Raw genomic sequence first — 15,452 nt, forward strand, 5'->3', positions numbered from 1 at the left:
AAAAAAAAAAACATTTGAACTAGCTGGGCATGCTGGCACGTGCCTGTAGTCCCGACTATTCAGGGGACTGAGGTGGGAGGATTTCTTGAGCTGTGATCACAGATCAAGATCTTGTCTCAAAAGAAAAAAAAAAAAAAGATTTAAAATATGAAGCAGGCTGGGTGCAGTGACTCACGAGTGTAACACCAGCAATTTGGGAGGCAAGGCACGAGGATCCCTTGAGCTCAGGAGTTTGAGGCCAGCCTGGGCAACACAGCAAGACCCCAGTCTCTACACTTTTCTAAAAAATTAGTCAGGTGAGGAGGTGAACGCCTGTAGTCCCAGCTACTCAGAAACTTGAGGTGGGAGGATCACTTGAGCCTACAGTAGAAGACTAGCCTGGGGAACAGACTCTGTCCCTACAGATATTTAAAAATTAGCCACTGCAATCTTGGCACACTGGAAGGCCAAGGCAGGAGAATTGCTTGAGCCCAGGAGTTTGAATCTACAGTGAGCTATTAAGACACCACTGCACTCCAGCCTGGGCAAGAGACTGTGTCTCAAAAAAAAAAAAAAAAAAAAAAAAAAAGACAAAAAACATCAATTCTGAGCCACAAGTAAATGACTTCTCTTATTCTCTTTTTGCTATATTTAAAAATAAGTATGTGGCCAAATGCAGTGGCTCACACCTGTAATCCCAGCACTTTGGGAGGCAGAGGTGGGTGGATCACCTGAGTTTAGGAGTTTGAGACCAGCCTGGCCAACATGGTGAAACCCTGTCTCTACTAAAAATACAAAATAGCTGGGCGTGGTGGCGCAGGCCTGTAATCCCAGCTACTCGGGAGGCTGAGGCAGGCGAATTGGTTGAACCCAGGAGGCAGAAGATGCAATGAGCTGAAATTGAGACACTGCATTCCAGTCTGGGAGATAAGAATGAAATTCCATCTAAGAAATAATAATATATATGTAATTATAATTTAGACTACCATAATGTTCGACTATGTGCACGATGAGCTGGTGATCCCGACCCTATCAGACAGGCTCAGGGCAGGAATGTTGCAGTTTATCACAAACAATTCGAGGACTTTAAGGGCCAGATTCACTGGTCATTCCAGTGGTGACCCAACTGCTTTGCAACTACAAATTGCAATCACACAAAAGAAAAAAGTCTGGACACGGTGGCTCACGCCTGCAATTCCAGCACCTTGGGAGGCCAAGGCGGGCAGATCACTTGAGGTCAGGAGTTCGAGACCAGCCTGACCAACATGGTGAAACCCCATCTCTACTAAAAATACAAAATGAGCCGGGCGTGGTGGGTGCAGGCCTGTAATCCCAGCAAATTGAGAGGCCGAGGCAGGAGAATCGCCTGAACCCGGAGGCTGAGGTTGCAGTGAGCCTAGATCACTGCACTCCAGCCTGGATGATAAGAGCGAAACTCCGTCTCAAAAAAAAAAAAAAAAGGAAAAAAAAAGTTAAATAACAGCGAGCAACTGCATGCACGTTTGGACGCTGTGTCCGGGGTGGGAAAGGCGGCGCCAGCACTCCATCCCCAACCCAGCGATGGCTGAGCGGGTCCCGACCTCGCCGGACCCGACCGCGCGCCTCCAAGCAATAGCACAGTGCGGCTAAACTGGATTCAACAGCACCGGAAACGGCGACTCCCACTTGGGGCGCTGCGGACACACGAGTCGAGGCTGCGTTCCAGGAAGCAAACAAAAAAAGGGGGGAAAATAAGGGGGGGAAAGAAAGAAAGAAAGAAAGAAAGAGAAAAAAGAGGGCGAGTGGCGAGCAGGGGCCTCGGCCGCCGCCCACACGCCCCGCCGCGTGCTCGTCCCCGGCGCGGTTCTCCCGGCCATCGCCCTGGGCCATCGGCCGACCCCCGGTGGTCCAGGCCTCGGACTCCGCGGCCCGCCCGGCGCCCTCAGGTGCGTACCCCGCCCCCGCCGCTGCCGCCGCCGCCGCCGCCATTAGGGGCGGGCTGCCTTTCTCGGAACGTCCTCCTCCCGAGGGCCTGGGGAAGGGAGGCCGCCCGGCCGCAGCGGGAGGTGGTCCCCCGGAACACCCCAGCGCCCCGAGACGGCCCCCCCCGCCACGAACCCCGGTCCCCGCGGGCAGGACCAGAGGTGTCAGGGTGGGGGCGGGGAAGCCTTACCGCGGGGGCAGCGATCGTACGCACGGAGTGCGCATCCCTCTCCTTCCTGATTGGCCGAGCTGGGGTGTGCGTGGGGTCACGCTCCGCCCGGCGTACGTGGGGGCGCTCGAGCTGCGTGCAGACTCACTTGATTGGTTGGATGAGGGGGCGGGGTCGCCGCTGTTACCAGGGCTCCGCGCCCGGGTCCGCCCCCTCACGTCACGCGCTGCGGAGAGGCCCAGGTTGTGGGTTTTGTCCTGGTCCTCGCGACGGCCACCGGGGATCGGATCTGTTTGTTGGCGGAAAACCAATCCAGACTCCCGAGGAAAAAGGCCGAGGCCCGGGAATTGCCCGTTGTAATTCTGGTTTCGAGTTCAAGGGGGAAAAGGGATCGCAGGGTTGTATTCACCCCTCAAGCCCAAGCTTTCTTGTTTCTTAATAACAGCTGCTTTGAGATCCATTGTAAAATTCACCTTTTAAGACTGAATAATTCGGTGCACAGAGTTGTGCAACCTTTGCCGCTAATTGCAGAACGTTTTCAGCACCCGAGAAGAAACTGCAACCCCATTAGGCGGTCATTCCCCGGTCCCCACACCCAGCCCCTGGCAATCACTTTTGTCTCCATGGATTTGCCTAATCTGGACTTTTCGTGTGGATAGACTCATCCCAAGAAGTTTTTCGTGTGCCTGGCACCTTTCCTTCTTTATGGCTGAATAAAAATCCATGCGATGAATACATGGCATTTTGATTTTCCATCCATTGATGGCTAGTTGGGTAATTTCCACCTTTTGGCTGTTTTGAATAATGCTGCTATGCACATTGGTGTACACGTTTTTGTGCGGACATTTGTTTTCAATTCTCATAGGTGTATACCAAGGACTGGAATTGCTGGGCCACGCTTTGTGTTTTGAGAAAAAAAAAAATCATGTTTTAGTTTCGTGATGTTAATTTGAAGTAAGCAGATGTCTAGATATAAGCTTGGAAAGTGGCCAGTTGGATATTGCTCACGGCTGCAGTTGAAGACTCCAGCAGCCTTTTCTCCTCTTTGCTTCCCTTTGGAGAGGAAGCCGTCAGCGGCTGTGTGACTTCAGTAGACGTGGGGCTTGGCACCGGCTTGCAGCTGGGATCAGTCTTCAGTGGCGATTTGGAGTGGGTCACGGTTCTTCCTGCCTGCCTGCCTGCCTGCCTGCTTAGTCTCTGATGTCTGGTCCCCAGGGCCCTGGCTCTTCCCCCATGCCTTCAGCCTGCACAGTCCCTTCTCTCATTCTCAGGCTGCAGAACCTAGAAGTACAGTTGTTCCCCCCTTACCCGCTGTTTCAGTTACCTGAGGTCAACCATGGTCTGAAAATATTACATGGAAAATTCCAGAAATAAACAATTCATAAGTTTTAAATTGCACGCTGTGATGAAATCTCGCGCTGTGCAGCCTGAGCAGTGAATCGTCCCCTTTGTTCAGCGTCCCCACGCTGTGGACGCTTCCCAGCCATAGCCACTTAGTAGCTGGCTCAGTTATCAGATCGACCGTCACAGTGTCCCAGTGCAAGTCACCCTTATTTTCCGCCATCATGGCCCCAAAGCACAAGAGTATCGATGCTGGCAATTTGGCTAGGCCAAAGAGAAGCCGGAAAGTGCTTCCTCTAAGTGAAAAGGTGAAAGTTCTCGACCTGATCAGGAAAGAAAAAAAGTCCTATGCTGAGGTTGCTAAAATCTACGGGAAGAATGAATCTTCCATCCGTGAAATTGTGAAGAAGGAAAAGGAAATCCGTGCTAGTTTTGCTGTCTCACCTCCAACTGCCAAAGTGACGGCCACCGTGCGTGATAAGTGCTTAGTTAGGATGGAACAGGCGCTGCATTTGTGGGTGGAAGAGATGAACAGAAAACGTGTTCCGATTGACAGCAACGTGTTGCGACAGAAAGCGCTGAGCCTATACCAGGACTTCAGCAAGGGATGCCCTGAAACTGACCCCAAGCCATTTACTGCAAGTAAGGGATGGTTACACAGATTCAGGCATAGATTCTCACACCATTACAAGAAGAAGAAGAAGAAGGGTGAGTATATTACAAGTTATATTGAGAAAAGGAGAGATCAAGAGATCACAGTCACATAACATTACGGTATTCGATATATTTATTCTAGCTTATTGTTGTTAATTTCTTACCGTGGCTAATTTACAAATTGAAATTCATTGTAGGTATGGATGTACAGGTTGACCATCTCTAATCTAAAAACTAAAATTTGAAATGTTCCAAAATCCAAAACTTACTGAATGCTGACCTGATGCGAATTCAAAATACCATACCTGACACCTTTGCCTTTTTTTTTTTTTTTTTTTTTTTTTTTTTTTGAGACAGAGTCTCCCCTGTCACCCAGGCTCTAGTGCAGTGATTGATCTCTGCTAACTCCAAGCTCTGCCTCCTGGATTCAAGTGACTCTCCTGCCTCAGCCTCCCGAGTAGCTGTGATTACAGGTGCACACCACCACACCCGACTGATTTTTCTGTTTTTAGTAGAGACAGTGTTTCACCATGTTGGCCGGGCTGGTCTCTAACTCTTGATCTCAGGTGATCCACCCACCTCAGCCTCCCAAAGTGCTGGGATTACAGGCATGAGCCACTGAGCCTGGCTGGCCTTCTTTTTTTTCTCTTGAGACAGAGTCTTGCCCTGTTGCCCAGGGTCTCGCCCTGTTGAAATGGTGGGATCACAGCTCACTGCAGCCTCAACCTCCTGGACTCAGGCAGTCCTCCCATCTCAGCCTCCTGAGTAGCTGGGACCACAGGCATGCACCCCCATGCCTGGTTAATTTTTAATTTTTTTGTAGAAGTGAGATCCCATTATGTTGCTGGGCTGGTCCCACTATGTTGCCTGGACTGGCCAAAGTGGTGAAACCCTGTCTCTACCAAAAATACAAAAATTAGCCAGACGTGGCGCGCACATGTAATCCCAGCTGCTTGGGAGGCTAAGGCAGGAAAATTGCTTGAACCCAGGAGGCGTAGGTTGCTGTGAGCCAACATTGCACCACTGCACTCCAGACTGGGCGTCAGAGTGAGACTCCCATCTCAAAAAAAGAAAAAGAACATAATAGATTTAGGGTTTGGCACTATCCGCAGTTCCAGGTATCCACTGGGGGTCTTGGAAGAGTCTGCCGAAGATAAGGGGGAGACTCCTGACCCATCATTTCTCTCATCCCTCCCACTTGATCAGCCTGCATTCCTATATGCCTGGGCCATTTCATGCATGTCTGGCTTCTTTTACCGTATTGCCTGTGATTCTGCCTCATGCAGGCAGGTCTTTCTCACTTGAGAGCAGGAGTTAGATTCTGTTCACCTTTGTTTCCCCTCCACTCCCTGCCAGCAGTATACATTTTTTTTTTTTTTTTTTTTTGAGACAGAGTCTCGCTCTGTAACCCAGACTAGAGTGCAGTGACGCAATCACGGCTCACTGCGACCTCCGCCTCCGTGGTTGAAGGGATTTTCCTGCCTCAGCCTTCTGAGCAGCTGGAATCACAGGCATGCGCCACCATGCCCAACTAATTTTTTTTTTGTACTTTGAGATGGAGTCTCACTCTGTCAACTAGGCTGGAGTGCAGTGGCACGATCTTGGCTCACTGCCACCTCTGCCTCCTGGATTCAAGAGATTCTCCTGCCTCTGTCTCCCAAGTAGCTGGGATTACAGGTGCCCGCCACCATGCCTGTCTTTTTTTTTTTTTTTTTTTTTTTGGTGTTTTTAGTAGCGACAGGGCTTAATCATGTTGGCCATACTGGTCTTGAACTCCTGACCTCAGGTAATGTGCCTGCCTTGGCCTCCCAGAGTGCTGGGATTACAGGCGTGAGCCACTGCACCTGGCCAGCAGTATATATTTTTACATCACAGATGCTCAATACGTTTTTGTGAATAGTGAAACAGTATATGCTTGAGTTGAAACAGTGTACACAGCTGAGCTGTGAAGAAGGTAGAATTTATTAATTAAAATCAAGCCCTGGGGCTGGGTGTGGTGGCTTATGCCTGTAATCCCAGCGATTTGGGAGGCTGAGGTGGGAGGATCACTTGAGTCCAGGAGTTCAAGACTGTCCTGGGCACCATGGCAAAACTCTGTCTCTACAAAAAAAAAAAAAAAGAAAATATTAGCTGGGTACAGTGGTGTGCACCTGTGTTCCCAGCTACTTGGGAGACTGAGGTGGGGGGATCACTTGAGCCTAGGAGCTCCATGCTGCAGGGAGCTGGGATCATCCCACTACACTTCAGTCTGGGTGACAGCAAGAGCCTATCTCAAAAGCAAAAAGCAAAACAAAACAAAAACAAGCATCAGGTCTGGGCGCAGTGTCTCATTCCTGTAATTCCAGTATTTTGGGAGGCTGAGGCAGAAGGATCTTTTGAGCCTAGGAGTTCAAGACCAGCCTGGCAACAGAGTAAAACCTTGTCTCTACAAAAAATAAAATAAAATTAGCCGGGCATGGTATTGCACCACTGCACTTCAATCTGGAGGACAGAGTGAGACTCTGTCTCAAAATCAAAACAAAACAAAAAATCTAAGCCCTTTAAAACCTTGGAAAGGAAAACCTAGAAACAGTTTTTAAAAATAACCAGGCCTCTATTTCAAGATTTCAGAGTTTTGTTAAAGGGTGTGGAAGATATTCCAAATGATGAAAGGTTGTAACGGATAGATACAGATTCTAGATCAGAGATGGCAAACTTACGATTCTTCCTTTTTTTTATGGTAGTAAATGTTTTTGGCTTTGGGGACATGGAGTCTTTGTCACATGCGTGCAAACCTTCCTTTGCAGGAAAGCAGCCATAAACAAGATGTAAACAAGTGAGTGTGACTATGTTCCGGCAAAGCTTAATTCACAAAAACAGGCTGCGGTCTGGATTTAACCTGTAGGCTGTGTCCTACATATTTGCTTTTCATTAGTAAAATACTACATTAGAAGGACAGAGAGTCCTCCAGGATTGCTAGGAAAACAAACTGAAATTTGGAAGTTTTTGGAGTCTACAGCTTTTAAAGAGCAAAAAGGGCCAGGTGCAGTGGCTCACACCTGTAATCCCAGCACATTGGGAGGCCAAGGATCACCTAAGGTCAAGCGTTCAAGACCAGCCTGGCCAACATGGTGAAACCCTGTCTCTACTAAAAATACAAAAATTAGCCAGATGTGGTGCGTGCCTGTAATCCCAGCTACTCAAGAGGCTGAGGTTGTGTTGAGCTGAGATTGTACCACTGCACTCCATCCTGGGCCGCAGAGCGAGACTCCATCTCAAAATAAAATAAAATGGCAAAAAGTTAAGTACTATATAAAAATCTGTCATCTCAATAAATGGTGCTGGCACTTCAGATGTGAGTAGGAAAAAGGATTAATAGCTATATCGGCTTTGGGAGATTTTATTCTGTGGCACAAGCTGCTACGGTCAAGGATTTTGAGCTTTATTAGAGTGTATTGAAATTTTCTCAGGAAAATGTTCTTGAGATGGGAACACCATGTCGGTTATAGTCATGTTTCATTATTTTCAGTTTTCTATTAATGCATGCTGTGTCCCAAATCATAGAATATAAAAGACAGTGCCGGGCGCGGTGGCTCAAGCCTGCAATCCCAGCACTTTGGGAGGCCGAGGCGGGTGGATCATGAGGTCAAGAGATCGAGACCATCCTGGTCAACATGGTGAAACCCCGTCTCTACCAAAAATACAAAAAATCAGCTGGGCATGGTGGCGCGTGCCTGTAATCCCAGCTACTCAGGAGGCTGAGGCAGGAGAATTGCCTGAACCCAGGAGGCGGAGGTTGCGGTGAGCCGAGATCGCGCCATTGCACTCCAGCCTGGGTAACAAGAGCGAAACTCCGTCTCAAAAAAAAAAAAAAAAAAAAAGACAGCATTCCTGCCTCCATTTGTTATGTACAAAATGTAAAGAAAGTACAATAATTATAAAACAGCCCAGCGCGGTGGGACACACCTGTAATCTCAGCGCTTTGGGAGGATGAGGCAGGCAGTTCACTTAAGCCGAGGAGTTCAAGACCAGCCTGGGCAACATGGCAAAACCTCCTCTCTACAAAACATATAAAAATTAGCTGAACGTGATGGTGCATGTCTGGAATTCCAGCTACTCAGGAGGCTGAGGTGGGAGGATCGCCCCAGGGAGGCAGACGTTGCAGTAAGCTGTGATTGCACCACTGCATTCCAGCCTGGGTGACAGAGTGAGACCCTGGCTCAAAAGCTGATAATAATTATTATGAAACACTTGTTTTTAAATGATTGCTGGTAGCATAGTTGATGCCAACTGATAGTATCTTTTTTTTTAATTCCACCTGATATCATCCTGCCTATTATTTTATTCTTTGGCTTTTTAAATTTTTTAATTTGTATTTTTGTTAGTGTTATTTTTATTTTCTTTTTTTGTTAAAAAGCAGAGTTTTGACATCACAGCTGCTAGGGATTACTGTGGTATAATATTCTGGGGCGATGGAGCTGTTTTATACCTTGATTTTAACGGTAGCTATATGACTTTATATATGTCAAAATTCATAGGGGCCGAGGGCGTGGCTCAATCCTGTAGTCCCAACACTTTGGGAGGCCGAGGTGGCAGATCATCTGAGGTCAGGAGTTCGAGACCAGCCTCGGCAACATGATGAAGCCTTCTATTAAAAAAAAAAAATACAAAAGATGATCCAGGCATGGTGGCACACACCTCTGGTCCCAGCTACTCAGGAGGCTGAGGCAGGAGGATTGCTTGAGCCCAGGATGGAGAGGGTGTACTAATCTGAGGGTGCAGTGCTGCACTCCAGCCTGGGAGACAGAGTAAGGCCCTGTCTTAAAGAAAAAAAAATCATAGAACTCTACACTGAAAAGGGTGAACTTTGTTATATAAAAATTATGCTTGAGCCGGGCGTGATGGCTCACGCCTGTAATCCCAGCGCTTTGGGAGGCCGAGGCGGGCGGATCATGAGGTCAAGAGATGGAGACCATCTTGGCCAACATGGTGAAACCCCATCTCTACTAAAAATACAAATATTAGCTGGGTATGGTGCGTGCACCTGTAGTCCCAGCTACTCAGGAGGCTGAGGCAGGAGAATTGCTTGAACCCAGGAGGTGGAGGTTGCAGTGAGCCGAGATAGCACCACTGCACTCCAGCCTGGTGCCTGGCAACAGAGCGAGACTCTGTCTCAAAAAAAAAAAAAAAAAAAAAAAAAAATTATGCTTGAATATTAAAACATTTGTGGCTGACTCCGGGCACACTGCCTATGGATCAGCCATGCGCCACAGGGTGCAGAAAAAAATAAAGTGACGCAAACAAGCATTTCACCTTTATAATCAAAGAAATGAAACATATCCTCATGTAGTCTAGTTTACATCAGGTAAAAGAATTTTGATTTAAGGCCAGGCATAGTGGCTCATGCCTGTAATTCCAGCACTTTGGGAGGACAAGGTGGGTGGATCACCTGAAGGTCAGAAGTTCGAGACCAGCCTGGCCAACACGGTAAAACCCTGTCTCTACTAAAAATACAAAAAATTAGCCAGATGTGGTGGCAGGTGCCGGTAAACCCAGCTACACGGGAGGCTGAAGCAGTAGAATCACATGAACCCGGGAGGCAGAGGTTGCAGTGAGCCAAGATCACACCATTGCACTCCAGCCTGGGCAACAAGGGTGAAACTTGTCCTCAAAGAAAAAAAAAAAAAGAATTTTTATTTAAAAACTTCTTCCCCTTTATGAATTACCTCAATTTAAAATAAGAAGTGTCTGCTCACCGCAACCTCCGCCTCCCGGGTTCAAGCGATTCTCCTGCCTCAGCCTCCAAGTAGCTGGGACTACAGGTACCCTCTATCACACCCGCGAAATTTTTTTGTACTTTTAGTACAAAAAAGTACTAAAAGTACAAAAAATCAAGCATTTCCATTTATACACGAGGCGACTGAGTAGAGCCCCCAAGCGCACGCAGCGAGGTCGTGGTCTGCTGAACCCATATATGCCCCAGCTCTCCTGACGTTCTGTCCCGTGGGGACCAGCGCATCTGGTGCTCCCTAAGCTGACGTCACCTGCCTGGCTCAGTGCCCCCTCTGGTGTTCATTGTTAATGCCACCTCCTGATGGCAGTTTCTTTCTGGGGGGAGAGGAGAGAAATTCTCTGAGTTGGGACTCTGAGCTTCCAAAATAATAAGGATGGAGTGTGATCTAAGGGAGTGTTCTGGTGAATGAAAACATAACACGCCTTTCCTGTTACATACTCTTTGATGTGCATTAGCTTGGTGAGAGTACCGAGTGATAATTGTGGAATCTAGAATGCTCAAGAAAATACTTTCTAGGACCTATGCGTCTCCTGGCCGGATGCTGCTTTTTCTACTCCTAATCTTAGCCAAAGTTAGCATAGCTAATGGCTGATGTTCTCAGAAAGATTATAACACTAAGGGATCCTCGAGTGTCTTCAAATAATTTTGATAGTTGCATTTTTAGAATTTCTTTTTAATCCTCTGTAACTATCCAGACTGGCTACGGTGTGCTGTGGTTGCAGAAGACACCAGATTTTGGAGGATTAAAATAAGCAAGGACTTATTTCTTGGTCCCACTAAAAGTCTGCTGTGCGGTGGCTCAAGCCTTTAATCCCAGAACTCTGGGAGGCCTAGGCAGACAGATCACCTGAGGTCAGCTGTTTGAGACCAGGCTGGTCTAACATGGTGAAAGCCCATCTCTACTAAAAATACAAAAATTAGCCAGGCGTGGTGGTGGGCGCCTGTAATTCCAGCTACTTGGGAGACTGAGGCAGGAGCATCACTTGAACCTGGGAGGCGGAGGTTGCAGTGAGCCAAGATCGTGCCATTGTACTTGGTCTCAAAAGAAAAAAAAAAAGAAAGGGCTAGGAGTGGTGGCTCATGCCTATAATCCCAGCACTTTGGGAGTCTGAGGCAGGCAGATCACTTGAGGCCAGGAGTTCAGCACCAGTGTGGGCAACATGGCAAAACCCTGTCTCTACAAAAAAAAAAAAAAAAAATTAGCCAGGTGTGATGGTGTGTGCCTGTAGTCTCAGCTGCTTGGGAGCCTACAGTGAGCTGAGATCTCCCCACTGCCCTCCACCTAATCGACAGAGCAAGACCCTGTTTTCAAATAAATAAACGGGTTTTTTTTTTGTTTGTTTGTTTGTTTTGAGATGGAGTTTCGCTCTTGTTACCCAGGCTGGAGTGCAATGGCGCGATCTCGGCTCACCGCACCCTCCGCCTCCCGGGTTCAGGCAATTCTCCTGCCTCAGCCTCCTGAGTAGCTGGGATTACAGGCACGCGCCACCATGCCCAGCTAATTTTTTGTATTTTTAGTAGAGACGGGGTTTCACCATGTTGACCAGGATGGTCTCGATCTCTTGCCCTCGTGATCCACCCACCTCGGCCTCCCAAAGTGCTGGGATTACAGGCTTGAGCCACCGCGCCCGGCCAAACAGTTTTTAAAAAAGGAAATTGGCTGGGCACAGTGACACACGCCTGTAATCCCAGCACTTTGGGAAGCTGAGGTGGGCAGATTGCCTCAGGTCAGGAATTTGAGAGCAGCCTGGCCAACATGGCAAAACCCTGTCTCTACTAAAAATACAAAAATTAGCTGGATGTGGTGGCAGGTGCCTGTAATCCCAGCTACTTAAGAGGCTGAGCCAGGAGAATTGCTTGAACCCAGGAGGCGGAGGTTGCCATGAGCCGAGATCATGCCATTGCACTCCAGCCTGGGCAACAAGAGTGAAACTCAATCTCCAAAAAAAAAAAAAAGAAAAGAAAATAGGGCTAGGTGTGGTGGCTCACACCTGTAAACCCAGCACCCCAGCACTTTGAGACGCCAAAGAAGGCAGACCGCTTTGAGACCAGCCTAGGCAACATGGTGAAACCCCATCTTTACAAAAAATACAAAAATTAGCCAGGTGCGGTGGCGCTCACCTGTAGTCCCAGCTACTGGGGAGGTTGCGGTTGGAGGATCGATTGAATCCAGGGGGCAGAGGTTACAGGAAGCCATGATTGTCCCACTGCACTCCAGCCTGGGTGACAGGGCAAGACCCTGTCTCAAAATAAAATAAAAGTTAGCATTACCATTCAGGAGCTCATGGGCAAGTCACTAAATGCCTTTAAATTTCAGTTTCTTCACCTCTAGAGGAAGGTTTGAACGAGATCTCTTGTGAACACCCTCACAGCTCTGACTGTGGGTTTCAGACTCTGAATTTTTACCACTCCCTTATTGCTTTTCTTGCACAGGGATCATGGCCCAGGTAGCAGTGTCCACTCTGCCCGTTGAAGAAGAGCCCTCCTCAGAGAGCAGGATGGTGGTGACATTCCTCGTGTCTGCCCTCGAGTCCATGGTGAGACAGCCTGACACTTGTCTGACATTCCACAGATGGATTGTTGTCGAGATGACAGAATCATGAAACACTTCAGCATCCCTTTTATTTTTGAGAAGGAATCTCACTCTGTCACCCAGGGTGGAGTGCAGTGGTGCAATCTCGGCTCACGGCAACTTCAGTCTTCTGGGTTCAAGCAATTCTCCTGCCTCAGCCTCCTGAGTAGCTGGGATTATGGGCATGCACCACCATGCCCGGCTAATTTTTGTATTTTTAATAGAGGCAGGGTTTTACCATATCGGCCAGGCTGGTCTTGAACTCCTGACCTCAGGTGATCTGCCTACCTTGGCCTCCCAAAGTGCTGGGATTTCAGGCCTTAGCCACTGCGCCCAGCTGCTTCAGTATCACTTTTGATGTTTGCCTTCTGCCTGACATCTGTATAAGGGTATCCTTTATAGAGGATAATGGACTTTTCAGATTATTTACATATTTGTTTATTACATTATGGATGCAATTATGTAAACTCAAGCTTCCCAGATCTGAAATGTAATGAATGGTAACCTATTTTACCATGTTTGAGAATATTTTTAAAATCTAACTTCAAAAGTAAATAGGCCAGGCACAGTGGCTCACTCCTGTAATCCCAGCACTTTGGGAGGCCAAGGCATACTGATGACTAGAGGTCAGGAGTTGAGACCAGCCTGGGCAACATGGTGAAAGCCCATTTCCACTGAAAATACAAACATTAGCTGGGTGTGGTGGCAGGTGCCTGTATTTCCAACTACTCAGGAGACTGAGACACGAGAATCACTTGAACCCTGGAAGCGGAGGTTGTAGTGAGCTGAGATTATGCCACTGCACTCCAGCCTGGGTGACAGAGTAAGACTGTGGCAAGAAAAGAAAAAGTAAATAGGCTATTTATATGTATCTATTTACATCCAAAAGGTCAACTTTACTTAGTGGGTGAAAATTTGATGAGAAATTTACGTAACTCCAAAGTATCTGATTGGAAGATATTTATTGATTAAAAATGGAAAATCAGTAACTTTGCAGTACAGAAACCTGACAGACACCACGTTATTTAAGTGACCAAAATTAGCGTAGTCACCCTGTAATTCCAGCGGTTTGGGAGGCGAGGTGGGAGGATGGCTTGAGGTCAGGGGTTGGAGACCAGCCTGGGCAACATAGTGAGAACTTGTCTCTCCAAGACTATTTTTTAAAAATTAGCTAGAGGGGGTAGCGCCGAGCCCAGGAGTTCAAGCCTGCAGTGAGCTCTCATGACACTGCACTCCAGCCTGCACGACACGAGACCCTGACTCTAAAAAAGAAATGAAACTTGGAATAAATTTTAAAAGCAAGCATTAAGGCTAGGCAGGGTGGCTCATCCCCGTAATCCCACCACTTTGTGGGGCAGAGGATCACTTGCACTCGGGAGTTTTGAGACTAGCCTGGGTAACACAGCAAGACCTTGTCTCTACTAAAAAAATTTTTTTAATTAGCCAGGCATGGTGGCACATGTCTGTAGTCCCAGCTACTGAGGCTGGGAGAATCACTCAAGCCTAGGAGATCAAGGCTACAGTGAGCTAGGATCGCACCACTGCACTTCAGCGGGTAACAGAGCAAGACCCTCTCTCAAATAATAAAAATAATAATAAAAGAAAACATTAGGATCTGTTGGAAGAAAACTCAAAATATCTCCCCCAGGGACATTGTATAAGAACCGATCACATTCCTTTCATTTGACAAATATCCAGGAAGCAGCTCCTAAGCCAAGGCCCTCTTCTAGGCACTGGAGGCACAAGACTTGAGGTGGTCCCCTCACAGAGATCTTACATCCTATGCGGGAGACAAACAATAAACAAGTTCGGCTGGGCGCAGTGGCTTATGCCTGTAATCCCAGCACTTTGGGAGGCCAAGGCAGACAGATTACTTGAGCCCAGGAGTTCAGGACCAGCCCGGCCAGCATGCTGAAAAGCCATCTCTACTAAACATACCAAAATTAGCTGGGCGTGGTGGTGCATGCCTGCAGTGTTAGCTACTTGGGAGGCTGAGGTGGGAGGATCACCTGAGCTGAGGAGGTTGGGGCTGCAGTGAGCTGCCATCACATCACTGCAAACTAGGCTGGGTGACAGAGTGAGACCTTGTTTCAAAAAAACCCAATAAATTCGATGTGTGTGTTTCTTATCAGTAAATAAAATACAAAGAAAAGGAGGCCAGCTGCAGTGGCACACACCTATAATCCCAGCACTTTGGAAAGCCAAGGAAGGCAGATCACCTGAGGGCAGGAGTTGAGGCCAGCCTGGTCAACTTGGCGAAACACCGTCTCTACTAAAAATACAAAAATATCAGCCAGGTTTGGTGGTGGGCACCTTTAATCCGAGCTAACCTGGGAGGCTGAGGCAGAGGTTGCAGTCAGCCAAAATCGTGCCACTCAAAAAAAAAAATTGTCATGTATATATGAAGAGATAACCAGAAAGTCTGTAGCCAAAAATGTAGGAAAAAGGCGTGTTGGAGACCCACGTCAGGCAGTAAGTAAAAATATGTCCTTTGGGTTTTATGATGCTTATGGTGTTTGCTTGATAAATTGTTTTTTTTTCCTCAGTGATTGTTCTTATTTTAAGTAAATATTCCTTTTGCTACCTAATTTTGTAATCTTTCTTTTCTTTCTTTCTTTCTTTTTTTTCTTTTGAGCCAGTATCTTGCTCTGTTGCCAGGCTGGAGTACAGTGGCACAGTCTCGGCTCACTGCAACTTCTGCCTCCCGGGGTCAAGCAATTCTCCTGCCTCAGCCTCCCGAATAGCTGGAATTTCAGGCATGCACCACCAAGCCTGGCTAATTTTTGTATTTTTTTTTTTTTTTTTTGGGACGGAGTTTCGCTCTTGTTACCCAGGCTGGAGTGCAATGGCGCGATCTCGGCTCACCGCAACCTCCGCCTCCTGGGTTCAGGCAATTCTCCTGCCTCAGCCTCCTGAGTAGCTGGGATTACAGGCACGCGCCACCATGCCCAGCTAATTTTTTGTAGTTTTAGTAGAGACGGGGTTTCACCATGTTGACCAGG

General features: G+C 47.7%; 1 protein-coding gene across 6 annotated transcripts in view; it reads left to right on the top strand.

The window, feature by feature from the left end:
- Window positions 1-1,487: 1,487 nt before the first annotated feature.
- Window positions 1,488-15,452, top strand: part of LOC116534527 (general transcription factor II-I repeat domain-containing protein 2B) — a 49,546-nt gene continuing 35,581 nt past the window's right edge. For 4 of the 6 annotated variants that reach the window (XM_032254912.1, XM_032254915.1, XM_032254914.1 and 1 more), the window contains exons 1-2: window positions 2,799-4,155; window positions 12,311-12,415. In XM_032254912.1, the coding sequence (XP_032110803.1) occupies window positions 3,676-4,155; window positions 12,311-12,415 (585 nt within the window). In that variant the 5' untranslated portion in view covers window positions 2,799-3,675. Of the gene's footprint in view, window positions 1,905-2,798; window positions 4,156-10,244; window positions 10,338-12,310; window positions 12,416-15,452 lie in introns of those variants that run through there. The other 2 variants (XM_032254916.1, XM_032254917.1) reach the window with 2 other exon arrangements.

The sequence above is a fragment of the Sapajus apella genome, unplaced genomic scaffold (assembly GCF_009761245.1).
Source record: "Sapajus apella isolate SASKATOON/1434 unplaced genomic scaffold, GSC_monkey_1.0 scaffold88, whole genome shotgun sequence".
In the NCBI taxonomy this organism is placed as follows: Eukaryota; Metazoa; Chordata; class Mammalia; order Primates; family Cebidae; genus Sapajus; species Sapajus apella.